The sequence below is a fragment of the Calonectris borealis genome, chromosome 5 (genome assembly GCF_964195595.1).
Source record: "Calonectris borealis chromosome 5, bCalBor7.hap1.2, whole genome shotgun sequence".
Classification (NCBI taxonomy): domain Eukaryota; kingdom Metazoa; phylum Chordata; class Aves; order Procellariiformes; family Procellariidae; genus Calonectris; species Calonectris borealis.
Genome location: NC_134316.1, coordinates 50,547,647 through 50,574,624, shown reverse-complemented (window position 1 = coordinate 50,574,624; position 26,978 = coordinate 50,547,647). Strand labels below are relative to the sequence as shown.

Genomic DNA, 26,978 nt, shown 5'->3' with positions numbered 1-26,978 from the left:
TAATACTCAATGAGTAATAAAGCAGTTATCTATTATTTCATTTCTTCATCAATACATAGCTCCGTATCACTAAGCTAAGCAAAAATTGGAGCAAAGCGGTAATCAACTCCGAGGAGAAGATCTGATGCTGGTGGCGACAGCAGTTTTTCGCTTACCTGGTTGGGTGCTGGTGGATGCCACCCTGAGCTCCTCTGGGTCATGTGGTCTTAGAATTGCCCTTTTGCTTGAAAAACAGTATATCATTAAAAGTTTTGTACCGAGAGAAATTTTTGGACTTGCATAAATTAGATCTGTTTCATGTCTGTAGAGGTGTGGGGGGAGGGAAGGAGGAAAAACAGTGCAAAAAAAAAAAATTAATTTATTTAAAATTTCACGAATGCCAGATCTTGAGTCGTTTTCTTTGTAAGTAGATCTGCAGTGCATGTCATTACCCTCTGATTTTCATTTCCTTTTAACCCAATTGGAAGAAATGCATCCAGTGGCAGTCCCTGAGTTTCGAGGGGAAAGGATCTTGATGTTACACCTCTTGCAATCACTCCTCTCATGGGCCAGGTGAATTTTATATATAGTGTAGAGAAGAACTGATTGAATCTTCTCCTTGTTTTTCCAAAATAAAGTATTGATCATTTTAAGATAGAAGCAAGTATTGGGTATTGCAAAATGGAGCCCAGAGTTGAAGGAAAATGGAACTGTGCAGGCTTGTGTGTGTGAAGACCCGCTCAATAACGCGTTGCTACTGGCATGCTAAGTTAAACTCAGCCATACATATATATACCTCAACTTAAATATTCAGTTGATAGCTCTTGGATCGCTTGATTTCAGCAGGAGGGGAAGAGACTGCTTCCCCTCCATTATCTAGATTGATTTCTGCCAAAGGATATGTGTTCTCACCCCATGTCCTAACTGGAAACTATTAGCTAACCTATAGTCTACAGGATTGGTATCACATTCAGATGGAGGCTCTCTTATTTCAGCTGCACGCTGTGTTAATAAACTGACATATGCATCAGTGCAAAAAATGAAACGTCTCTGTTGTTTCAAGCTTCAGCAAGTGCTTGAAGTTCAGGGCTAATATTGGAGCATGAAACTGTTACCAGGTACTGATCAGTGTGACAGTATTTGTTGTGAGAACTTGTCAACCAGTCTTGAGATTTTTTTGCTGTTGTTTTAAAAAAAAAAAAAGGAAAAAAAAAAAAAAGGAAAAAAAGAAAAAAAAAAAAAGGAATGCGTAAGTAGTTTGAATTGCTTTGTAGATGTTACCAAGATGAATTCTCCAAGACTAGTTGCCCAAGGGGAATCAATATTAGGATTGTCAAAATGTTAAGGACCTGATCTCAATATAACATACTCCATTTTAAATGGGTAGTAAGTCATCTGGTATTGTAGTAATTAATCTGGTGTAAATGAGATTAAAATCAATATCAGATTAGTGGCTAATTGGAGGCCTCTGACTGGTGTGGGTATGTCTTCAGGGGCTGGGGAGAAATTCCCATAGCCAATTCTGCTGTGCAAACTCTTTTCTTTGTTCTTTCCCACATTTGCTACCGTGCTTTTCCTCCATGCCTGAATTTGCAAGCTCTCATAATCTGGAGCGCTGTATGGTACAATTGAAGAGCTCTCCTTCAGGGACAGTATTTCAAAATTGTCTGTTAATCTCTGCTAGGAAAGATAAACCTGAAACCAGAGCAGATGGTGAAAATTTGTATTTATTATGAAGTAGATGTTACAAAACTCAAATCTTCCTGCCTAATATTGGTGCAATTGGCTTATATTCTTACTGTTCTTTGTCAAGTCCCAATTCTGTCTGATTTTCTCACAGGCTTGCTTTATTGTTCGGTGTTCTTGCATTCAGGTTGCAGTACAGCTGGCTGACAGATGAGGGGGAATTGCATTTGTTTTTCTTTGAACAAACTGTATTAATTAAAATGCCTCCCACTGGGCTTGCAGTTTGCTGTAAGTAGCACATACCATTAGCTTTTAAAAACCAACAGGGTGATAAACTTAATATTATTTTAGCTTAAATGCTGTATGATTTAAGATGCACAGTATAACCCCAAGGCAGAACAACAAACCTGGACACACAACTCTGGGTGTCCCACAGAAGAATGTACTTTTTTTGTTGATGGAAAAGAGTCTGTATTAACAGGGAGAGAAAGTTACTTTTTTTAATCAGCAAAGCAGGTTAATTGTTTGACCAGAGCAATCAAACGTGAAAATTAATACAGTCTTGACAGATATGTTCTTTTTTATATACATGTGCATCTGTTAGTAGAGAATAGGGTGCCTGGCACATTTTCTTCCTGCCAAAATGCTTTCAGTAATGAACAGCAGGCTTCATCCACGGACAAGTTGTGGCTTGAAAAGTTTAAGTCTGTATCTTCTGTTTCCTGCTTTTCAACCTAGGTCAGAATATTCTTCTAGGCAGGTGAAAGCATTTGCTTGCATCTTTTTAGGACATTTTAATGATCAGGAGTTTGTTGGAGTTACACTTAAAGTGTGAGAAACTTTGGATCCAGAAGGAAGAAACAAATTGCTTTCTCTGTGAAGCGGGAAGGGGTGAAAGGAGAATTCCAAGGTACCTGGTTTACTCTAAGATCTCAAGAACAATAGTAAGGAACATGTGCTGTGTGTTTTAGGAGAAAGTGTCATTAGTTACAGGAGAAAGTCAGAGCCTCGGACTATTTCTATACAATTCAGTCTGGGTTAGGGTTTATTGAATTGACCCCTTGAACTGTTAAAAATGCACAGTATACAATGGATGAATGAATAGGAGCTTTCCTCTGCTGGAAAGGAAGGAATTTGCATATAGTATTTAAAATGTTTGTCACACATCAGAAGCCCTAGCACTGAATGTATTGCCATGGCAAATGCTTATGCTTTGTGGCATGCATTCACTGCGTATAAGTAAATAGAACAGATGAAGTTGGTCCGTTGGGCTTCAGATTAAGGGAAATTTCCCTTATTTAAGAAAGTATTGGCCTTGGGTGATGTTATACAGAATATTTTTTTTTCACTCAGCCCATTATTAAAAATGCAGTGCAGTATAAAGGATCGTTAAATGAGGCTGTGCAGTTCATTAAATAAAATGCTTTATATCCAGTTAGCAGTAAAACAGCAAGCAACTAGTAAGCAAATGAATAATTACATTTAGAGTTTCAGCAAAGAAACTGTGCCGAAGACAAAGTCAGAAAGTTTGTTGCTAGGCTGTCCCCCATAATTTAGAACTACACTGATGATAATGGTGGAGACAACAGAATGAGAAGGATGCATGTTTGAAAGATCTGTGCCATTGAGGTGTGGCAAGTAGCTGGTCAAAAAAATAGACCTAGGTTAATGCAGTTGAAGGTTCTGTCTCTGCTTCCGTTTGGGCAGGGCAAAGCAGTTTGGCTTTGGTTTCACACCTGTGTCTGATTCGGATGCTCTCAGCAGGAGTTCGTTTTCCAAAGACTCCCAAGGTGGAGGACTCACATGCACAAACGATGAAGTTCCACCGGAAGTGTAGCATTTGCATCCACTTAGCTCAGAAAGAGCCAGGTTAAGCTGCTTTTCGGTTTCATCCACTGTCGTAGTTAGTTAAATCTTTGTCCAAGGGTATGGAACACCTTGCTGCCCTTTAACTGTACAGCTTCGGGCTATTTGGGTGGAAACACTCTTTTCCTTCTGTTTTTTTCCTTTGCAGGAGAGAGTTTCAGAGTCCTTGGGCTGGTAAGAGGGAGAAAGAGGAGGGATGCTGCAAAAATGGCACGGGAGGAGGCAGCTCTATATTCTGTTCTCCTCCTTAAGTATGGCTCATGTATTTGTGTGTTGCACTGTATAGAAAAGCATAAGCAGTCCTTGGACAAGAGATCAGAATTGCCACCTCCTGTTTTCCAGGTGAGCTCTCTAATTGCTAGGCCATGACCTACAGCCTAGGTAGGTTCAGTAACTTTGGGGAGATAAAAGAACATGGATTTGAACTCCCTTGATGAGGTGGGATCCCACAACCCCAATTTCCTTTGCTATCAGAAGCTAGCAAAGGAGAAGCATAGAAGAATACTGCTTTTGTGTTAAATGTCATAATGTTGCAGTTCTATTATGGAATTAGCATGCAATGAAGGACATGCACAACAATAGTTCTGTACAATGAGTGTCAAGTTTGGAGTCTTTGTGTAAGATGTGGTGTTGAAAAGAGGGTGTGCAGCACAGAACTTGTCATTGTTTTCTCCTTCATCTCTACAGATTCTATTACTTCAATACTGGTTTAATTATTTTCCTGGATATGGTCTCTTGCTACTCATCCTTAAAGCATCATGGTTTTATTCCCAAGGGCAGAAAACCCTTCCTTTACTGAAATTTGGCAAGTCACTTTCAAAAGGATGCAATTTTTCTGAGTCTGCAAACCTGATTTATTGGTTAATCCCCATAGAGGATGTAGAAAGTGTCATATGTTATATGTTCTATGAGTTTTTTGTCTAGACAGAGTATTAGAGTAGGTTTATAAAGATACTCAGGAACATCTGCAATTTTTAAATGCAAGAGGACTGTATTACTAAGTATCTTCTCAGCTGCCAGTTGCTTTTCACTGAATACTTGTGTTTTTTTGAATAAATCCAAATGCCTGCAGTTGCTTCCTACTAAACAGCTTTGGCCTGTGTTCAGCTACTCAGGTATCATTAAGCAAGTAATTGCCATCATTGCTTGGGTTTTGCCCAGAACCAGAATCACTGTCTCCATCTGACACGTAGCCTTTTGAGATTCTTGGTCCAAAATCTTAGTGCAGAAAAAGAATGAAGATGTACACAGGTTTTCCTTCACAGAGGACTTCAAATCGGTGAGGTGGGTTTCAGATTGCCGACAGCTAGCCTAGAAGTCCCTTTAGGATATACCTGGGAGAGAACAGAACTTCTTACCGTCATCCTGTTGGGTGTGTTCCTGGTCTCTTCCAAACCCTTGATGTGAAGAGGAAGCTCTGCAGAGACTCTGCTCAGGGTGACAATCCTCATTCTTGGTGTTTGATGGGAAACGCTTTGTACCGGTGCTGTGTGGCCTAAAAGACTCGTCTGTCCCTCAGTCACCTCCACTCTCACTTCTGGCTCAAAGTTTTTTCCTAGGTTTCCTCTTTTCTTGCCCCTTTCCTGCACTCCCCATTGTCCCCTGTGAGAGCTTGAAGTGACCTGACCCCTGGCTCCTGTACCAAGGTGGCCAAGCGAAATGGTTGGTGAGAATAATGAGTCAGGGGAGAAAAATATCAGTCAAACCTGAAGATGTTTAGGACTTCTGACATCAGGTCCACTCTTACTGAGGTGACAAAGTTAAGGTTGAATAGGCCATTTCCCTATAACGGTCCAGTTCATTTATTTCCACCAAATGTCCACCATAGACCTCAGGTATGTTTGGATTAAACTTGTTAAACCAGTACTTCTTTGTGAGCATTGTATTACTGAGAATGGTATTTAAACAATGCCATAAGGGACAAATTCCTGTGTCCAATGGCTTGCCAGACTGAGGATTTTCCATCAGACTGAGGTCATCCTGCTAACCTTCACCGGTTTCAAGGGGAAACAAGCTCATTTTAAACCACAGCAGTAATTAAATCTGCATGCCTACTTGACTGATTTGATATTTAAATAAAGCAGAAGTATTATGGTGGGGTAGTTGAGATAAAGGACAGTCAACATTTGCAAGACTGACAATCTGATTTTTCTTCTCTTTTTTTCTTTTTTCTTTTTAGGTTTTAAAAATGTTTCTTAGTATAATTTGTAGGTATGCATGGACAAATCCTTAGGTAATACGCACTAGCCTGTTCCTAGCAGGTGTTTTCCAAGTTTTGAATAAGAGCATAGAAGACTTCCATCAGATGAAAGATGCAGAGTACATAAAAACTTGAAGAATTTCACACCAAACCATTCATTGTATTTTTGTGTATATATCTGTGTAATACTATTGCTAGCCATTAGCAGAATGAAGAAAAAAAAAAATCTTTGGTTAAGAAAATTTTAAACGTGTTTGCAAAGAGCTTTGCAATTTTGTGTGATTAGAAGCATTTAACTATAGTCAGTCTATGAAAGTATGCAACTGAATTTATGTTTTGCTTCACTTTTTAAATTGGACATGGTAAACAAGTAGGGATTTTTCCCCATTGAATTGCAAATTATCTGTAAAACAGAAATCATCAGTGACATTTCTGACAGTGTAGCAGTCTGGTTTGTTCAGAACCTCCTAGTTAATAATACACACGTGGCTCACAGGTTCAACAGCTCTTAGACTACTGAGACAGAACAAATACCGTATTCATTTGCTTTACTGGTAAGGGATCACTAATCATAGGTCTTTACGACACTTACTGAAAGTGCTTTTTTGGCATTCTTGGGCTCTTGACTTTCAATGCTTTTTCTTTTTAATTACCTTTTTAATTACTCTCCATCCACCCTGGGAACTCACTATTGGCTCTTCACTCAGGAGTTCTGAAATGAGGAATTCCTCTTGGCTATTAAGTTTCCACCTTCCTTATAATAGCTACTCCAGTGATTATGATGTACACCTCCTCCTGACTTGATGGAAGTCCCTTTCTGACTCTTACTGTAGATGGGGTCCAAGACAGCTTTAACCTGTGCGCTGTCGTGCAGCTTTGTGTTACTCAAGCCTTTAGCACTATCGTCACGTGCTCTAATAAGCAGTTTCCAACACAGGTGATGGAATTAAGTGTCTGGTATCTGATTTTTGTTGCAACAAGATTTTGAAAAATTCTGGACATATTCCAGACATAGTTGCTCTTACCAATCTTTTGGAAGCTCTCATTTATTGACGTTGTACCGTATCTGAGGTGTTCCTCTTCAGCCTTTTGTTTTTTGAGGACATCAGTCTTCACTCTAGATAACTGGAAGAAAAGTTAGCGGTAACGATTCCCTTCCTGGCAGGATAGCCTGCGCTGTGGATCTTTGACAAATTTATTTTGGACAGATCTTTTGCCCTGTTGGAGCAACAGGAATTTTTGCGGTATTGCAGAATTGATAAACTTGGTTTATTCCCTTTATGTAGTCATGTTTTGCTCAGAGGGCGGTTGCTAAGTAAAAGCCATACTTCTGAGAAGAACTTGCTTTCTGGAGTCAGCCTATAAACTGTCCACCTTGCGTTGTTGCAGCTCACTCTCTCTGGTTCTTGTAGTGAAGCCTTGAAAGATCGTAAGAGAAAATTTACCCATTGAGTTAGGTAAGTGGCTTACAGAGACAGGAGGAGTAAGGAACAAGTGTTCTGTTTGGAAACTTCTCTTGTCCTTCTGAAAATCTACTAGCTGATTAGACATTTGCAAAATTTCTTGACAGATGAAAAAATTTGATTAAACCCAGCAAGATTGAAGTTGTGGAGTTAAGCTAGAAAAGGTGTTTGAAATACAGATGAATTGACTTTATTGTTGTTTTGGTTTAAACAGTAATGAATTATTTTAATGGGCCAAAAAGCTAGTATTGCCATTATTATAAGGTACTAAGGACATGGGTTTAAATGAAAATAACCTTAATAGTTGGTTGATTTACATGGGGCTATGTGGTACGGGCCTCTGAAATGTCCTCTGGTTTGCCAAGACATGTTACTGGTCCTGTTCGAGTACCAGTTGCGTTCTGGAAATTGCTGGGGCCCCCATCCAGGGCTTCTGCATCTTGCATCTGCTGTCACAGCATGGAATTTAGATGCTTTTTAGTAGACAGCAAGATTTTACATTGTACAGCATCCTTCGTAAAAGGCACATCCCAAATCAATAAAACACGGTGCGTGCAATCGGACTACCCTAGCAAATGAGGAGACCCTGTTAAATGCTTGCTTCTAGCTTTGAAAGACTTTGAGCTGTTGACTTAAAAATTTGCCATGCACAGCATGTACTTCTGGGCAATTACTTTTCTAGGCTAAGGCAAAATTTTTCAGGCAATTATTTTGCTAGCCCAAGTCAAAATTTGGCTTTCCTATTTGATTCTTTCTCTTCCCCCACCTCTCAAGGGAAGAAATGTTTGTTACTTTTTTTCCAAAATCCGTTGTAGAACTGGACATCCGAAATCATCAGTCACCCTTGAAGTATTAGGCACAATGTTTGAACCACAGTCAAAGAAAATTCCAGGTTTGAGCTCCATCTAAGCTAACTGTGGCACTGATGGAGTAGCCCTGTGTCTCGGGGGGTGACGTGCAAATGTACTGCATGAGATGCCAAGTGGCAGTGGGCAGGTTGAATATTCTTTGAAGAATGTACGACTAACAAGTATATATAGTAAATACGTATTAGGGCAACATTCTCTTATTTTAAATGATAAAATTTACAGTACTCCTCTATGCTACATTACTAGCACTCTATGCTACATTACTAAAAGCAATTAAAAGAACATTTTGGTGTATGGCACCATCTGAGGTAGAAGCACCATTCTTACAAGAATGACTTGGTTTGAAAAATTTTAATTTTCAATTAAGCTTGAAAGGACAAAGTGCAAAATTAACTAACTTGCAATTAATTTCAGTAGTAATTATGTAAAAAATTCCAGGCATATAGAAGATGAGAAGCGTGGCATAATTAGTTGTGGAGTTTTTTACTGCTGTAATTACAGTGATGAATATGCATGAGGCTGTTTGGGGAAGGGAAGCACAGCAAGCAATTGTATTTAATTAAACTTTTAGCTGGCGTAGTTATGGAGGCTGTTCTTTGTTTTAATCCCTTCAAAACTGCTGTGAAACTCCCGAGGCAGGGTAGTTACACCCCAGAGTGTGAAAATGACGTTTTAGGATCTATTTTTCCTATGTAGAGCTCTCCCAGGTCATCTGTCACTTCATGAGTCATAGGTAACCATTACATTCCAATTTTCCAGCTCTTGAAACTTCTGTGGAAAGCCCAATGAAAGCAAAATGCACCTTTTATTGTTTGTGTATTTAAAATGTTCAAAGAGAAAGATGCCGAGTTGCACAGGTGGAGGTGGAGGAACCATCCTGAGCTTCAATAGCACGAGGCAAGAGTGACTGCTGTACACAGTGATGTTAAGATCAGAGTCAGGCCCTTAGCTTCCAGAGGTCTTTTTTGTGGGGTCCTTATCTTAGAAACAGAAATTAGCTGAAAAGTAAAGAAAAATGGTTTGTAAAAGGAACAAGGAGTCATGAGGAGCGAGTGTGTGTATGTGATTTGTTTGGGGGTTTTATTCAATATTTTCTAGATATTTGGTATGTTCCACTTAGTCTAGAATCCAGTGTGATTTTGTTCTTTTTTTTAATTTTCTTTCCTAATTTGTGTTTGGTCAAGTTTTTAAGCTGATATGTAGGCATGTTAAATCAATCTCCATCTTGAATGTATGGACACTGTAGATGGCTTGTTAAAATACCACAGAGGAGGACAGTACCGAGTTGCTCAAGGATAATTAAATGCACCTTAAGAGTAAAGCAATAAAGCTATCTCCTTTATGATAGTAAAGAAAAAGTAAATAATCCATTAAAGCGTGTGTGTAGAGAGCAGGATATGACTGATGGAAGCCGAGAACTCCCATTTCTGATCCTGGCTGACAATTTTTAGCTCTGCAACTTTAGGTGAATCATTTTATTAATTTAAGCCTTGCTTTTTAGGTAAGGGATATGTTTACCTATCGTGTTGGATTACTGTAACATTTCTGTGACTTGTCTGTAAATACTTGCAGGAAGAGTACTATAAAAGAAATAGTATAGTTAGTTATTTGCATCTGTACTATAAAGGAATAGTAGTAAATGTTTTTGTTTCTTCCTGTTTGAAATGAGGTAAACTATTAACCTTTTTTGTTTTAAGAGTGATTTTTAAAATTGCTGCAGATGCGCGTGTGTGTGTGTGTATGGAAAAATGTCTCCGCTATTACAAAAGATGCTCCCTAGAAGCTTTTCCCACATGTGGTTATTCCCCAGCACATATTCTATACGGTCACCCATCTTTTGTTTAAATATAGTCGTGAAACATCATTTAATGTATTTTCTCTTTTTTCTGTGAAGTGTATCATTAAATTTGTCCTGCTTCTATTCTCTTTTACCCTTGTCGCCTTTAGTTCTGGTCTGCCCAACAATCTAAAAATGAGTCACCAAGCTTAATTTTTATAACCCATGGCTATTATAGATACTTCAATCATGTCTCCTCTTAATCATCTTTTCTCAAGACTAAATAAATCCTACTTTTTTTCTCTCTTGATATTTAAGCCCTGTTTCCCCATTCATCATCTTTGTTTCTCACCAACCTAATTCTGTCTGTCTTCAAATAAGCTGGCCAAAATAGGATGCTAGCATTCAAATGTGGTTTCACTGGGGTTTTGTAGAATCATGCAACAATATGTTTAATATCCTTTGCTTGTGATAACCCAGTTTTCTATTAACCTTCTTTACCACTGCTGTGCATTAGACCAAGATTCTGTCAATAAAGGTTCATTTTCATGTGACACATTAGGTAATTCAGTGCCTTTTAAACTATGCTTAGCTGTACTAATCATTATTATTTGCCTCCAGTCTTTCCATGCAGAATATGAACTATAAGTATGCTACCAAAAATCTCTTCATTTGTCCTTGCATACAGTAATTATCTTGACATAGTGATTAATAATTATGATTCTTGCCTCTTAAAAAATTTTAAAATACATTTTTCTTTCTTGCATTGTACACATGCTTTTCATATCAAGAATTGCACAATTTGGTATGACTAGTTCAGTCAGTCAGCCAGGGTCAAAGGGAAAATAAATGTTTTCACAATCTCTGTGGAAACAAAAAGCAAGACATCTTCAGCAAGAATAAAATCTGGCACTTTCACATTCATTAGGCTGCATTTGTCAGTGCTGAATAAACAGCATTTCATCAAGTGGAGCAATTTTCTTCCTTCTGTAATTAAAGATATTTTTTGCTTAATTTATTTATATGAAAACTTGCTGAAGTGAGACCAAAATTTTTAGAATGCATATTTCAAAAAGAGGAATGAAGGTTCTGGATAAAGTCCCAGGTACTATAATATCTTGATTTACTGTCTGAAATGTTATGCTGAGTCCATCCACAGAGGAAAGCTATCCAAGTTTCCTCTACACATTAAAGGAGGAGATGAGCTCCTTCTTCCTTTATGAATGCATGGTTAGCTTCTAAGGCTTGTACAATTTATAGATTTGTCAATGAAGTATGAACTTCTACTGAATTTGGCAGTAGGATGGGATCATGCAGCAAGTCAGATAAAATTCTTTAAAAGAGGAGATCCATCCTGGTTGTTAGAGGGTGTTTTCAGTCTTTTTTCTGTTTATCTGAAGACAGGCTTGGTGAAACTAATGCAGTTTGTCAGCTCACTTGGAGAAATAACCCCAATTTGGGTTTTATGGACGGTTTTGGGTTATTTGATTGGCAAAGGTGGAGGGTTTGTGTGGTGGTTTTTTGGTGGTGGGTTTTTTTTTTCCCCACTATAGGCCAGCGTATATGTTCAGGACTATCAGAGGTCTCAGGGTACCCCCAAAGAGTGTCTAGACCGTTGTGAGCTCCAGGCAATCTATTCCAGTGCTTCATTATCCTTAGCACTTAGCAAGCTGCATCTGACACTACAGCTACACACATGGCTTAGGAAGTTGACGGTAAGTTGTTGAGGTGCTTTGCCTTTGGAGGTAAGTAGTTCAGATTCAACCTGGCTTGTAGTTACTTAAAATTTGTAGGATTTTTGATATTCTGCAGAAGAACTTTGGGAAACTCTCCTGCGGACATAAAGGGATGATAGTCCCTACGATAAAACTACCAGAGCCATCAGGGTAACTGGAAACCTAAAGGCGTGGAGACACCTGGTGCTACTACCATTCAGTCACAGGCACAGGTAGCAGCTCTAATCAGTTAGATGTGTGAAATAAAGCTGTGATCTCTCATGTTAGTAATTTGGGATGCTTTCCTGCAGCTTTTGAAAGCACTGAGTTTATATTGTTAGTCGGAGCAGGCATTGTTTTGATTCTCTTTCATTTCAGACTTAGGTATTTAAAAATATCAGAAGCTTCCTTGCAATGTTTTCTTCAGCCTAAACAACCCTGATTCTTACAACCTTTCTTGGTCTTATGGACATCTGATAATTCATGTTGTTCTCCACCAAGCTCTGATTTATCTTTGCTTTTTTTTTTTAAGTGTGATGTCCTGAGCTGGATAAATACCCTTGCTAGGGCTGGGTACTGTTGGGGCTGCATTTTTCGCTGCCAGTTAACACCCTGTTCTCTGCTGACATCTGACTGCATGTGATCCTGACCATCTCTGCTATTTTCTGATCATTTTGAATTTTAATCTTGTCTAGCAGGGTGCTTGTGTTGCCTAACAGCAACCTGAAAAAGCATATTCTCTCTACTTTGTCATTCAGGTAGGTATCGAATAGTACCAGATTCAGAGCAAAGCCCTTTGGGCCGCCCTGAAAAGCTTTCCATTTTGTAATGACCCATCCTGAAAAGCTTTCCATTTTGTAATGACCCACCCTGAAAAGCTTTCCATTTTGTAATGACCCACTGGCAGCCACAGCCTTTGAATGGTTCCCTCCCACTCCCTATTTTCAGTGTCATATTTTCTGATCAAGTGAGATTTTTAGCAGAGGATAAAAAGCACTAGTTTATCTTCTTCCTGGTGTTAATGCCTTCCAGATGCTCGTTGCTGTCCCATTTGTGTACACTAGCTTTCAAATGCAGCTTTTTTCCTTTTTTTCCCCTCTTTGCTTCACTTGCTTCTCTTGGTTTTTTTTCCTTTGCTTGTTGTTTCTTCTTTCTTTTTTCTTCCCCCTCTCTTTCTCTGGCATTAGATAGTCTGTGTCTTGTGATCGGGAAGGCCAAAGAGGGTATGCAACAGCTACTTCCACAACCAATTGTTGTCATCTTTGCTGTCGTGGTTTATGCTTTATTTCTTTCTTTTATAATATGAAAGGAAAGATTTAGAGTTTGATTTACAACCAAGGAGGATATTTGTTCAGACCTTTCTGAAGGTGTAACCTGAACATAGTGAAGCTACTGAGGCCACTGTTTGGCAAGACTTTCTTGCTGTTTACACTGAGTTTACAGAGCTTGTAGCTGGAAGGAAACATTAGTTTATATGTCAAACAATTGTAATGCAAAGTCAGGATAACTTTAAGAAGCAAAGCATCTCACAATGCAGGTGCTTTCTCTGATGGAACCAAGCACTGAGCTCCATCTTGGTTCGAACTGCGCATCTCAGTTGTCGTGGTCTTGCTTTGCTCTCCAGTCTGTCTTTGCTTCCTAGAGGCAGGCGGGGCAGCCTGCAGGGCTCTTGCTGGGATGGATTTGCCGCCCGTTTCCTCTGTTGCCTCCTAGAAGCAGTTAGTGAAGGGGTGTTGGGTAGGTATGAATGGATGATGTGAAATGTCACCCTAGGAAAGGGATTAGGTGACCTAGCAGGTCTTGTCTGTCGCTGCTTTCTGGTTTGCTTCTTTTTTTTTTTACTTAAGATCACAACCTGCTAATGGTTTCTAAATCGTTGGTACACTATCTTGAACGAGTGATGCTATGTGGACTGTGTATCTGACATCATCATCTCCTCCTCTTCACAATTCTAGAAAAAAATAGGATTGATAATAGTAATATATAAGACAGGGCATGGACTTTGTACTGACGCTTTTTCAGAAGGCAGAGCCATTAAAATACAGTCCTTGAATGATTAGACTAAATTTAAAAGCTGGTTAAAAACTTACTTTACAGTGTATCTAAATCACACTTAAGCAGTATTTCTTGCCAAGTATAGCTGACTGCAGGCTCCGTAAACCCTGCACCGCATCTCTTCAAGCCTTATTATCCTTCTCATGCACCAGCTGTCCGTACCACTAATGTGGCATCTAGAAAAAAGTTAATGTGCACATTCTAGCTGAACAGTATGTGTCTCTTCTTACCAACCTCCAGAATAAACGCTGTAAAAATGCGATTCATCTGTCTGTCCTGCACAGCATCCCACGTTCAGCTTTTTCCAGATGTTCTGTTGAAATAACGTGCGTTTTTGCAGGCATGTAGATCACCCAAGATAAATTGGTAACAGTTTTGCAACATGGTGTAATTTAGATTCAGGGTTGATAGATGATAAAAACACAAGCATTTCATCCACTGATTTTCATTTTAATTAGTTTACTTTTTTTTTGAGTTGGTTTTTTTTTCCTCCTACATATTCAAATGATTCCAAGGAATGTTAGCAGAGCATGTCATGGAAACTTGAATTCTAAACTCTCAGGGTCAGACTGGAATAGGAAAGACAAAGCCACCCATGGCCTATTTTCCTTCATACTTTTGACTTGAAACTGCTTAAGACCTTTCAAAATTAATCAAGGTAGAGCATGCTTCTGCGCTGGCAGGGAGCTGATACAACATCCAGGCTCTTACCTACATCAGAGCTCTGTTATTCCAATTAACCTTTGCAGAAGACAGGACGGTGCACTTGCACATAAATTTGCCGGTGTTCCCAAGGGTATTTGGTAGGCAATATACTTGTTATGCCATTAGTTAAAGAAATGAAGATAAAGCTGATGTTGGAAACTAACTGTGAGTCCACTTGGGTCTTGCTGGTTGAATTTCACAGTTCTATTCACTTTTCCATTAAAACATTCTTTTGTTTTAACTTTCAAGACTATACAATACTACTCATTAATTGTATGCAATGGATTGCACAGCAACCAGAGACCCAAAATCTGGACTTCTCCTGCAGTTGGGGAATACTGTTTGTGACTTGAACAAGGTGAGTCTTGGGAGATTAGGGGGAAGAAGCAGGCTGTGGTACAAGATCAATGGTTGTTATCTCCAGCTGGAGCCTGGGATGCTGCTCGTCGTCACAGGTCCTGGCAAGAGCACCAAGGGCATGTTTATGCTATGAAGACAATAACAGTTTTTCTTTCTTTGAAGCATGTTCTTGCTTTATGTTATAAGCTTGGTCCACCAATGAGCCTTTTAGGGGTGCTGCTATTTGAGATTTTCATTCTGCAGAACAGGTTTAATTTAGTGACTGGGAGGAGGACAGTAGCAGTGGAAGCCCCTAGAGCTTTCAGTGCATCAGGCTATTGCTGAGTGGCGTCTTCCTATCATAAAATGTTATGAGAAGTGTATAGTAACTAATTTCTTGGCAGTCTCCGTGGTGGTGACCCTCCATTTTCAAAGGAGAAAGAGGAGACAAACAGAAGTAACTGAACCCCTCTATTTAGAGAAGAGGACTTTATTAGAAGGAAGTTCATCCTTTTTATGTTCTGCCCCTGCTTTTGGGCACAGCTTCTGTACTGGCTGTGAATTAATCAAATTACACCACCAGCCTTTTAGGCTATCACGTGTCCAGGAAGTGCTGCTTAGATCAGTGTCGGAGTGATCCTGAATTGCATTTGAGTAACACTTTAATTTCCTCCTTGGCCTCCATCCAGCTGCCAAGCCTGGGCCTTTTGTTTCCATGCTTGATGGCAGATTTTAGCTTTGCAGGTTTTTACATTGCTGCCAAGTTAATTTTAGAACTTTAGTTGCCATGGCTACTGCTAAGTATTTCGTAGTTCTCTACTTATTTGCTCAGTTTGCTGCTTTCCTTTTTTCTTTTTCTTTTTCTTTTTTTTTTTTTTAACGTTTAAACTGCGGTGTGTGAAGTGCGTGGAATAATTATCCTACCCTGCGGAAGATAGAAAGGAGGGCACGTGAGAGGCGAGGCTCTTGATCTTCACTCTGATGACTCAGCTGCTCCCTCAGCAGCTGCAAAGACTGAAAGCTCTGCTCTTGTAACGCGTGGGCAGGCTGGGAGGGGTTCAGGTCTGGGGAGGGGGGCGTGGGTAACGGACTCATTCTGATGCACTGAATGAGATGGGCTGAGACTGCTGCTAATTCTGCTGACTAATACTGTCTTGAGGTTTATCTGTGTCTTGCTGGTTAGTTGTATAGACTTACAACTATGTATAGTTCCAAGTCTTATGCTTAGCTTTAAATCCTTTGGAACAATGGCCATCGTCTTGCTCAGAGCCTGTATGGTACATTATACAGAGAAATCCTATTTCATTACTAGAGCTCCAAGGTGCTACACTAATACCAATAATGATTAAAAAAAATTATATGGATGGATGGATAACAAGTTCTCCATATCGAGATGTCCTACTCTGTTTATGCAGGCAAAGTCACGAAAGTCTTTTCAGTCATCTGAAAGAATAGGCAAGACAGAGCACCCACTGGTATTTAGACTTCTGATTAATATTTGAAACACTTAATGCTTTTGAGGAAAATTTAGTCCTTGCCAGTACAGAAGAGCTTGGGAGAATGTCCCGAGAGCCCAAGAACACCGTTATCCAGTTTTCAGGTGGGGATAGCAGGGCAGGGAGCGAGGCAGAGGTGGAGAAAATGACCTGATGGGCAACTTCAAGAGCTGGGAACAGAGCCGCCCTCTGCTCCAATTTCTTAGCTCGAGGGCTGTGCTGGCCGCTCTGGTTCTGGCCCATGGGTATTAGGGACACTTGTGATTAGCACAGGGTGAAACACAGAATAACCTGGTGCCATTTCAAGCCAGGACATCTGTGCAGATCAGTATTGTCTGGATGTGAAGCCATTGCTGTTGTAGACCTACCTAGAAGGAGCTTGGGGTTTCATCCTGCTTCTTTCCCAGAAATCGTATCCATTTACCAAATACCTGGTAAGCAAAGATGTAATTACTTTGGCCGATTCCCATAGATAAGGTTTGTTTAGTATGTGTAACACCTCTATTAACAAATCTCTCTTCTGTACCTAAAACAGAAAGCCAAAGCAGGGCAGAAACACACTTTGAATGCAGTTGAATACAATGTCTTGGGTGTCTAAGGGAAATATGAAGCTGCTTGGGGAGGGGAACAAATGGTAACTGAGGATGAAACTGCATGAAGTCAGGGTGCTGTGCTGTCTGGGCTAGGTCTTGTTTGTAGCAGTAGGGAAAAAAGATAACTGGATTAGAAAGACATCATTAGGATAAAGAATATTCTAAAAGTCTAGTGCACAAAATCTACATAAGACTTGTTTTAGTGGGACATAAAATCATCAAGGATGAGAAATTTAAGAGCTTTTGGAGACTTAGCTGGATGCCCTAGGAACTCCTAGCACAAAAAGTAAATAATGTGCAGAGGCTCTGCCTGTCTGTATTTGATTTTTGTCGTCTTTAACCTTCCACGCTGCAGCTCTGCTCTTTAACCAGTTGGAATTTAAATGTGTTGTTACAGTAGCGTCTTTGTTGGAGATGGACCGTGACTCGTGCTCATTAAGGCTACAGATGTCTGCTTAGATTATGTATTTCAAAAGCTTTTTCTCTGATGAACTGTGAAAAGCCAGGCTTGAGCAGAGGATTGCGAAAGATAAAATAATAGCCCCTCATCCCTGTGTCTGGCAGACTTAATGCAGTTACTCTCAGATCTTTTTAAAAACTGAGACAGCAAATTTGTTCACAGTCAATAAGACAGCCCCCTGAGCTCAACCCATTATGTTTCCTTTATCAGTCTTTTCCTAAATTATTCACAAAGCTTTTTACACTCCAAAAATCTCTAATCTGCGAATTCAGCATTTCCCAGATAATAACATTTAATAAGCGTAAGTGGCATTGATAAACTGTTTATATGTGGCGTGATTAGAAAACATAGATCTTCTTAAGGGGGGCGGGGGGAGCACAAAAGAATAAATACTCCACGAATTTAAGATAAATTAGCTTGCCCACTCACCTGTTTTGTGAATTTGCATTTAATAGCAGAGCAGACAGAACTTTTTAAACCTGCCTGGATAATACCTGCTTCTTTTGGGAGATGAGTGAATTATCAAGAAACTCAGTTCAATGACTTCTGTGATGTGTAAACATTTGCTGAAAGTTACTAGAGCAGAACTAAAGAGTCATGGCTTTTTCTTTCTAAAGTAGTTGTGCATGTCCAGCTAAGATTTTTCAGGTGTTCTTACATCTCACCTTCTCCCTATTACAACGTGCACAAAATGGATAGAGGTTCATCGGGCAGTCTCAGCCCTTCCACACCTCAGTAGACTCACCTGGCTCTACAAAATCCCATAATGTTACCAAGGAATTGCCAAGAAGTTACTCCTTTCAACATGATCAGTTATATAGTAAGACGAAGAAAAAACTTGATGTAAAAGTCTCTTGTATGCAAAGCTGTCTTATAGTTCTGCTACTTTTGTTTTAGCTGTGCTATAGAGCAGTTTTCTTGCCGGAGCATTATTTTGGAAGACCATTAAGGGCAGTTCATTTCTTTTCCTTGAATGGGAAGTGCCCTCTCCTTCCATCTTTTGCAGGTTTGGATTTACTGACTTTGCTAGAAAAGGGAGGTTAGATCAGGTTGGTCTTTCTTGGTTTAAACTACACCACAGCAGAAGCGAAATACCACTGGACTTCACTTGTGAGCGTGTTTTGCTAAGGGGCCTTAAGATTGTGTCGTCTTGGCCCAGAAAACCCACCTATAAGGCAAGAATAAGGTTGTTATGGTGGCAGAAGACGACTTTGTTTCGATGGTAGCTGAATCTTCCGAGGCAGAACTCCATCTCAGAGCTATGGTGCGCTCTATGTTCCTGTAAAGGTATAAAGACTGTGCATGTTTAGGGAGCTGGATTCTTTGCGTGGGGAGAGCGAGTGTCTCCATGCAAAGCACTCAGCACTGCCCAGGGCACAAGAAAGAGCGCTTGAGGGATAAACCAGGTTCTTTCCTCTTCGCAGGATCTATCTGTACTCCTCAGTGCAGCTCCAAGTTAGAGGCACACAGGCTAGAACTAGCTGAACTGATGGAGATGCTAATTCAGCTCCCAGAAGCAATGTTGCTGTGTTGGCCGGTTCAAAGGCTGCACCAGGTAGTGCTATTCAAAACAGCACCTTCACGGTTGTACTTTTGGTTCAGAGATCTTTACGCAGACCTGTAGTCCCTAGTGTAGACGTGCCCTTAGATTGCTCTTCTTCTCACAGATACAGTGAACTAAATGGGAATATAAGCAACAGATCTAAAAACCTGAAAAGGAATAGAGAGTTACTGGTAAACAAATGATGTTTCAGTAGCCACAGAAATCCCAAAGCTCCAAAACAGCATGTTAACAGCAAATTTACCCAAAATCTCTGCAAGATATGTGGGTGGTTGTTGTATGAAAAGGATCATAAAACCAGATAAAATAGATGTTTTGTTTTGGACTGTCCTAAAGCTGGTCATCAGATCCCATCTGACTTTTGACAAAATATTTTTTCTTCAGCCATCTGGTTAATCTGTTTGGATTTATGGAGGCTTTTTGTGCAGGACCTAGAAGGTGCTATCTTAAACCGATGGATAACCTTAAAAGTTTTGAGAAGAAGTTGACGTTTAATTCACTTCTCTCACTTTTCTTCCCTTTTAATAAGATGGAGATTATAAAGAGAAGGGACTGTGCTGCTGCAGAATGATCCCATGGTAACTAATTAGGTCTCATCAGGTCTGCAAAGGCATCCTGTTCTCAATCTCATGCCAATGCGCTGTGACCAGTGAGCCAAGCTGAATGAAAGTCTTGTGGTATTTTACTGGGTTGTCATAATATATTTACCTTCCTTGCACTGAAGAATTGCAGGTAGCGGTATTCATCCATGGATCATTCCTTGCAAATAAACTTGTCGGTGTTTGCATAAAAATGATCTGCTTGTCACCATACTCCCTATGCTGGCCCTTGTCCGTGATATGTGACATGAATTCATTTCTCAGCTGGTGAATTTAGGGAGTGTGTTAAAGAAGCCGCAGCAGTATGTGGTGAGTTGTAATTAAAATTACTAATGCATGTAAATTCCTTTCCTCCCTTCTGCTTTGATTTACATTCTTCATGCAGACGTTGTTCACTTTGCTGAGTGAGCCAGAGACCTAGTGTTGACTGGTAACGATGACTTCTGCATTCTCTTCAGCACAATTGCATGGGGAAATAAATTTAATGAGGATCCTTGCTGAGGTGTGACACGAGGTATCAAGAAAACTGCGTGGCTTGCAGCTGGCCTGCAAACCTCTGGTCTGCGGTTGTAGTGGCATCATCAGTAAAACAGATCTATTTAAGAGTGGTAGTTTTTGTAGTCAGAAGCAGGACCAATAATCAGGTTCTGTTAGTTCTGGTAGAGTCTTTCTTTCCCATCTCATCCCTTCTTACTAAAATATCTATGATTTAAAATGGAGATGTTTAAAGGATTAGCCATTTTGTGTTGTATTATCTTACCTAACTAATGTTACCTAAGTTATTTTTAGTGATGCTGGAAAATGTGGTTTGGTGTTTGGAAGTGAACTACCAAAATCAAATATTGAGAGAAATACCCAAAGCATCTTGCTGCAGAACAACGGGTACTTGAGGAAAGCTCCTTTATTATGCCGGACATGGTATATATTTCATTATTTTGTTGCTAGAGAAATTTGTAAGGGGCTCAGTTGCAATTCTGAGTGACCAAAAAGCGGTTTTAGTTGATAGGCGAAAGAAAGGAAAATCGTGTGTTAAGATTTACTGTCCCAGCCTTCTGCAGTAGGAAATGAAGAATTTGGATGGATAGTCCTCTCGTAATTGTCTGGATTTTGAGGGTCAAAGGGTTGGGTTTGTTTTGTTTGTTTTTTACTCAGCCTCTCGTTTTTCTTGAGGTAGATGAATGTCTTGTGTCAGAGTAGTATTTTTCTTTTTGAGGCTACAAGGAGTTACAGCCTGCACAGAAATAGAAATTTCCCCCAGAAGAGAAAACAGTACTCAAAGGCTGCATGACCTTGTGAGCAGGGGCTGAAATGGAGTCGGGGAACACGGTTGTGTGGTGCTGGCACCGGCCCCGAGTGCGGCAGAGTCCCGTCGGTGTGTTTATGCCATGTTGCTTCTCTGAGCCTCTTTCCTCCTTTGCATTTTGTGGCTTTTTATTGTGTTTTCTCATAAGATTTGCATGCAGTTCAAGATCCATTCAGATGTCCAAAGTCGTCATTCCATTATTCCATTCCTTTTCGCTTCTCTGGGCCCAGAGCCCGGGCGGGAATTCCTTCTCCTGTATCATGACTGTGAACTGTAACTTCTCCAACTCCAGCTGTAACTTCTCTTACAATTCTCGGTAACTTTGCCGATTCCGCAGTGCCTCCTGCAAATAAAACATATACTATATGCTATCTGAAGTACCTCTTCTGATCTGGTCTTCTCACCTCTTCTCAAAATCCCCTAATACCCCCGATTAGGGTCGTGCTCCTGCTCCCTGCCAGTCAGGTACCATTTCCAACCATTCCCTTCACCATTGCCATCTCAAACTGAAGCTCACTTGTGTGATCTTTCATGGCCTCAGCCCAGCTCATGTTTTTCTTTTCCTCATCTTGTTCTATCCTAACCCGGTTTTTTGTTTGGTTTGGGAGTTTTGTTTTGTTTTTACCATTCACTTCTTTCACTGCAGCCTTTGCTTTTAGACTTTCACATCTCTTACTGTTATCACATCTGCCAGGCTTACATCGCTGTTTTTTGCTGTTCCAACACCCTTTCTTCTTTTGAATTTTTTCCAGCAGGACGTCTTCTGATCACGAACATCCAAATAACCACCTTTACGGAGCAGCTATCTATATTTGCTCCCGTACTTATTTTGGACTGTTAGATCTGTGCAGCACAGGATGTAGTTGCTGCCTTTTTTGATAAACTCCATGTAAACTTTGACTGCACTGCAAGTTACCATGAAAAGTAAAGATCAGGCCTTTTACATCTCTGATTCTAGTGTGCTTTGCTGGGTACAGCTGAGGTACTGTGCTTTGGAACTGGGTGTCTCGCCTCCGGAAACCAAAAGTGATGACTGATAGGTAGGGGTGGGGGGGATACTCCCATGGAAGCGCACGTGCTTCCTACTGCGGTGCGTATTTTCCTCTTTCCCAGTTTGTCTCTCCCTAGTAGTTTATCTGCTGGCACTTGCTGCGGGTGAGGATGGACTGAGTGATAGGCAGCCAGTCTCTGATTTGCATGCATATGCTTTTAACGAGCTAATTTTCCACAATCCAAAGAAAAAAGGAAAAGTTGCTTTTGTCGCACAGTGCATTAGCAGAAAACACAGCTTAGGTTAAGAGCAGTTTTATATTGAAACAAATCTCAGGCTTCCTTTTCCTTTTGTCTTGCAGAGGCGGGCAGCGGCCAAGATTACGTGACCTCAGAAAATCAGCTGCTTTACTACCCTAGTATTACCTATGCTATCATCGGAAGCTCTGTCATTTTTGTACTCGTGGTGGCCTTTCTCGCCTTAGTCCTGCACCACCAACGGAAACGCAACAATCTCATGACCCTGCCGGTGCATCGGCTGCAGCACCCTGTCCTGCTGTCCCGGCTGGTGGTCCTCGATCACCCGCACCACTGCAGCGTCACCTACAACGTCAACAATGGGATCCAGTACATGTCCAACCAGGCCTACCACAGGCCGGTGGACCTGGACTCGCCGCCATCCTATTCAGAGGCTGTGCTTGACCAAAGGTATGTACAGGAGCTAAATCTGTGCTCACCAAAGTTTCACGCTACTGGTTGCAGCTCAGTTAATCTGTGCTTCTGCTCCCCATTTATCCTTATTACTGCTTTTGACAGAAGTACAGCGTTCAAATTCTGTCACATGCATAAGGCCAAATTTGGGCAAATTTGAGCTCCTCCTGCGTACGAAAAATTCATGGTCCTCAGATCCCCTTACTGTTACTGGTATTAAAGGGATTTAAGGCAAACTTAAGTCATGCTCTCTTAGCCCGTGTCATTGGTGGTAGAGATTTTGAGGATCGCAGGAGAATGCAAAGAAATGTATCACTTGTCTAGTAGTGAGATTCTGTACGAGTCTGGAATCAAAACATGAAAATTGAATTTGGAGTTTTGCCAAAAACCAGCTAGGTTGTAGGTCTTACTATTAAAAAAAAAAATAATTACCCTGGTCATATGTGATAGTATATAAAGGTAAGAGGTCTTCAGTTCTTGCATAAAGAAATTGTATAGTCCCTCTGCTCTGCACTGCTTTCCCTTTACCAATAGAAGAAAAGAACAGGACTCTGAAACGGAAAGTGCTGTTCTCATTTTAAATAGCTGAAAGTGCTTTGCAGTTTTGTGGGTGGGTGTGGTTTGGGTTATGATGTTTTTGTAGTTATGACACTGGTTTTATTTGTAGATTGTTAACCTTCATTTTAACCTCTGTCTGTAAAGTCTTTCCAAACAAAACTCCTAGACTGCCATCCTCTGCACATAAAAAGGGCACGATATGAACTTTAATGATCCAGACTGTTCACTGTCACCCTGTCGGTATTTTTTAGTACGAATTCTGGGATCTAAGAATGATATCATTTACATTCCTATTCTCTACTGCGTTTGGCAGCAGCTCCCTTGTCTTGATGTTGACATTCATAATAATGATATCTTTTCATTAGTAAGGACAACTAAATGAACAGCTGTCCAGATTGTAATCACTTCTCACCTGGGCTGATAAACCATCAGCAATTTCAGAGCTAATTGCTCCCAGGACCTGTTATCAATCTGCTAAACCCTTCAGTCCCTTTACTTGTTTACTATCAGAACCAAAAAACAGCGTTCTTGAATCCAGTACTCATCTTGTCTATGCCTACTTAGCAGTTGCTCTGCATGTGATATCATGACAGCAAAAGTGATTTGTTGTGTGGAGAAATCAGTTCATTATTTATTTGTAGACCGTAAGCCATTAATCTCTGTCACTTAATGGAAGTTTCCTCAGAGCTTTCTTGTGTTCACATCATTATCTGTAGGTGTAAATCCACTACTCACGTTATTTCTTTTAAAGCACTTTCTCAGGTTGTGTAAATGTTATACAGGAAAAATTCTTACCTCTTGCAGCTGTCTTTGAGGGTAAGCTGAGATTTGTGGAAGTGCATACCCATGAAAATCGGCGTGTAGAGTGTTAAGCAGGGTGTAATTAGCTGTGTTGCATCTTGATCAGAAACCTTGGTGCCCAGTGGTGGTGTGGATGTTTTGGAATTACCTGAATAATGTAGGCAGGTCTGTTTGAGATCTCCTGAAAGGTGTCATCATGGAAAAGCTGAGAAACACTGTTTGTTTTTTCATAATTGGAAAACTACGTACTTTCTTCCGTACCACTGTTTTTAGTAACCTCTTACTGTTGTGTATCACAGCAGACCACCTTGGTTTGACCTTCCTCCACCGCCTTATTGTTCTGAATCTGAATCCCCTAATCAGCCAGATCTTCCTCCTTACCGATCTCGGACGGGAAGCTTGGTGAGCACAGACACCCCCATGGCAGGAAGCCCTGTGGGGACAGCCAGCAGTTGGACAAGAGACATCCCCGACAGCATGGATGGCCACAGAACTCTTCTCGAGAGGACAGCAGGTCAAGGCGATTCTCTGGTCAACCACATGGCTGAAAGAGAAGTGTGACTGCTCCAGTATTTGGGATGGGCAGGAAGGCGTTTACTTTTTCAAGTCTGTATGGGTTAATCTGCTGTGGCTAGTAGGTTTCGGAGGGACATGTGCCTGAATGATGACTTGATTTGAATCCACACTAAGTTAATATTTGAATTCAGCGTTTTGGGCTCATCAAAGAGAGAGCTGTGAGAGCTAAACCTAGACTCACGTCAGCTCTCCATAATACTTCTGCGAGCAAGTTCCGGTTCAGACTAGTAAGAGAAACATCAGTGCCGTGTCAGAGAACTGATGTGATGTATTTCTTGAACTATTTACTGTATATGAATGTATATATGTGCATGTAAAATATATACAGATGTTGCACACAGAAACTATGCCAGAAGGACTCTTGTTTTCAGACTGCTTTCCCCTCCTGTCGACATGTGAGCTGTTTCTTCTTACTGCCTGGTGCCAACTGGTGGTCACTGAAGCACGTGAGAGGCAGTCTTTCTGCTTTGGAGGTCTGGTGCCCAATGCTAGCCCACTGGCAGTGCTCAAATTGCAGAAAATGTCCTACTTGTCCCTTCTTTTCATGGCCTGGAACATTCTCACTGTGAATGTAATTTTCAAAGTTTAAGCTTGTGAGGATGCAACAACTCTCTAACTGAGCAAACAAGGTTTTTTCCCCAGATGGTAATATCTAGGCCAAATTTGCATGGGTTTTCAGGAACACCGCAGAGGTTGGCTTATCTGTCAGACTTCAAGGCTGAGTACAGAGGCACTGCAGCTTCTCAACAAACCAGAGCAAGACTTCTTTTCAAGCGTGGCAAAACAATATTACTCCATGTGTTCCTTCTTAAAAAAAAACCACAACCAAACACAAAACAAAAAAACCTCAACCAAAAAAACCCCAAACTGTTTCAGCTAAATCTTGAACACCAAAACCAGCCTGAGGCAAACACCTATCACAGAAAGCTTTAGTGTTGAATGACTAGTTTGTTATAGTTGTAGAATAACTGAAAGCAGGTCATGTAGTGAAAGGTGTTGGGCTTGTCGGCACTGTCTACAGCGTGTATACGTACACGTGTTTAATACTATGTGTATCTATGTAAGTAGTGTATTGCATGGATTTAGTTCTGCTGTACCAGTAGAACTCTAAAACGTCAAAGTTTCACTTATGATATTCTGGTCGTTTTTTATGGAGTTTGCCATTTTTCATTTTCATTTGGTTGAAATTCTAGTTTCTGCAGAAAAACAGAATTATTTGTGTCTGTTTTGTCCTAACTCTCGGAATGGTCTCCTGCAAAGTGTGTTTCAGTGCACAGCGTTGAATCACCCATGTGAAAGCACCTCGGAGGTAAAGGTATTCAGAGTGGCAAGGGGGAAGGCAAGCTGTGAATTTAAATGCCACTGCATGCTGTGCTTGTGCTCAGTATACCGAAAACAATGCAGTGTCTTCCTCTTGTCCAGAGGAAAATTGGCCTTGAAAAATTATTTATATTTGTCTATCAGACACATTTCCCATTCCTTCTTCCATGTAATGAACAGTGTCATTAAACAGGCTTTGCTGTTTAATGGAAATGAAGGAAGCTGACTGCCCACACCTTCTGCTTTCTTCCTCCCCATCTTTCTAAGGTAACTTCTGTCGCCCAAAGGTTACATGCTCAGAACCCAAGAATTTTTGAGCTTGAGTGTAGGTAGGGGAACGACCTGAGTTCGGTCTCAGTTCCCACACATACACCTGAATTTTTTTTGTGTTTTTTTTTTTTCATTTCCAGCTCTGGAGTCTACTACCATGGTATGTAAGAGGCAGGGGCCCGATGGATTTAGCACAGGTCATTCCAGGAGCGGGATGACACGGTGGGGAGCACTGGAGAATTCTAATGCTGATGGGCTCGGCTGACTTTGGAAGCAGATTAATGGCAGCCTTTCATTACAGGCTTAGGCAGCCTGTCTTGAAGTGCGTTGGTGAAGATGCTCCTAAGTCCTTGCAAAGCTGTGTGCAAGGTTGGGTCAGATTTCATCCTTGCTGGGAGCTCAAGCAATGTAATTATGCTGTCCTTCGCAAAGCAGGACTTGGCTAATTAATGACTCTGTCCAACTTGATAGGCAGACTGTTATCACATAGCAGACAGTTATTCTTTATTTTACAGGTAGGTTAAACTCGAGCTGAGTTTTTTATGGAGTTTGCCATTTTTCGTTTTCATTTGGTTGAAATTCTAGTTTCTGCAGAAAAACAGAATTATTTGTGTCTGTTTTGTCCTAACTCTCGGAATGGTCTCCTGCAAAGTGTGTTTCAGTGCACAGTGTTGAATCACCCATGTGAAAGCACCTCGGAGGTAAAGGTATTCAGAGTGGCAAGGGGGAAGGCAAGCTGTGAATTTAAATGCCACTGCGATGCTGTGTTAACATAGCTGAGTTAATAGAAAAGGTGGGTGCGGGGGTGTCTCCTGTGAGCGCTGGGCCCTGCTGTCCCTCTTGCCTTTCGTTAAGGTTCGGCTCGGCCTCTGTAAGAGAGCTACGTAATGCTGTATCAGAATCAGCCTTAATGTTTCTCTGTTGCAGTTTAAAACGTCATATTGGACTTTAAAACATGCTATTGAAGAGTTTGCAGTAGTTTCATTAGAATTAGACATCTTTTTAATTTTAAAGTTGCCGAAGGCTGTATTAGTGAAACTAAATCATTACATGGCACGTATCCCTCACACAAGCCTTCCACGGGGG

General features: G+C 40.7%; 1 protein-coding gene across 1 annotated transcript in view; it reads left to right on the top strand.

Moving 5' to 3' along the window:
• Positions 1–25,132, top strand: part of LDLRAD3 (low density lipoprotein receptor class A domain containing 3) — a 111,969-nt gene extending 86,837 nt beyond the window's left edge. The window contains exons 5-6 of the mRNA XM_075152370.1: positions 22,019–22,364; positions 24,026–25,132. Coding sequence (XP_075008471.1) covers positions 22,019–22,364; positions 24,026–24,287 — 608 coding nt within the window. The 3' untranslated portion in view covers positions 24,288–25,132. The remainder of the gene's footprint in view (positions 1–22,018; positions 22,365–24,025) is intronic.
• The last annotated feature ends 1,846 nt before the right edge of the window (positions 25,133–26,978 follow it).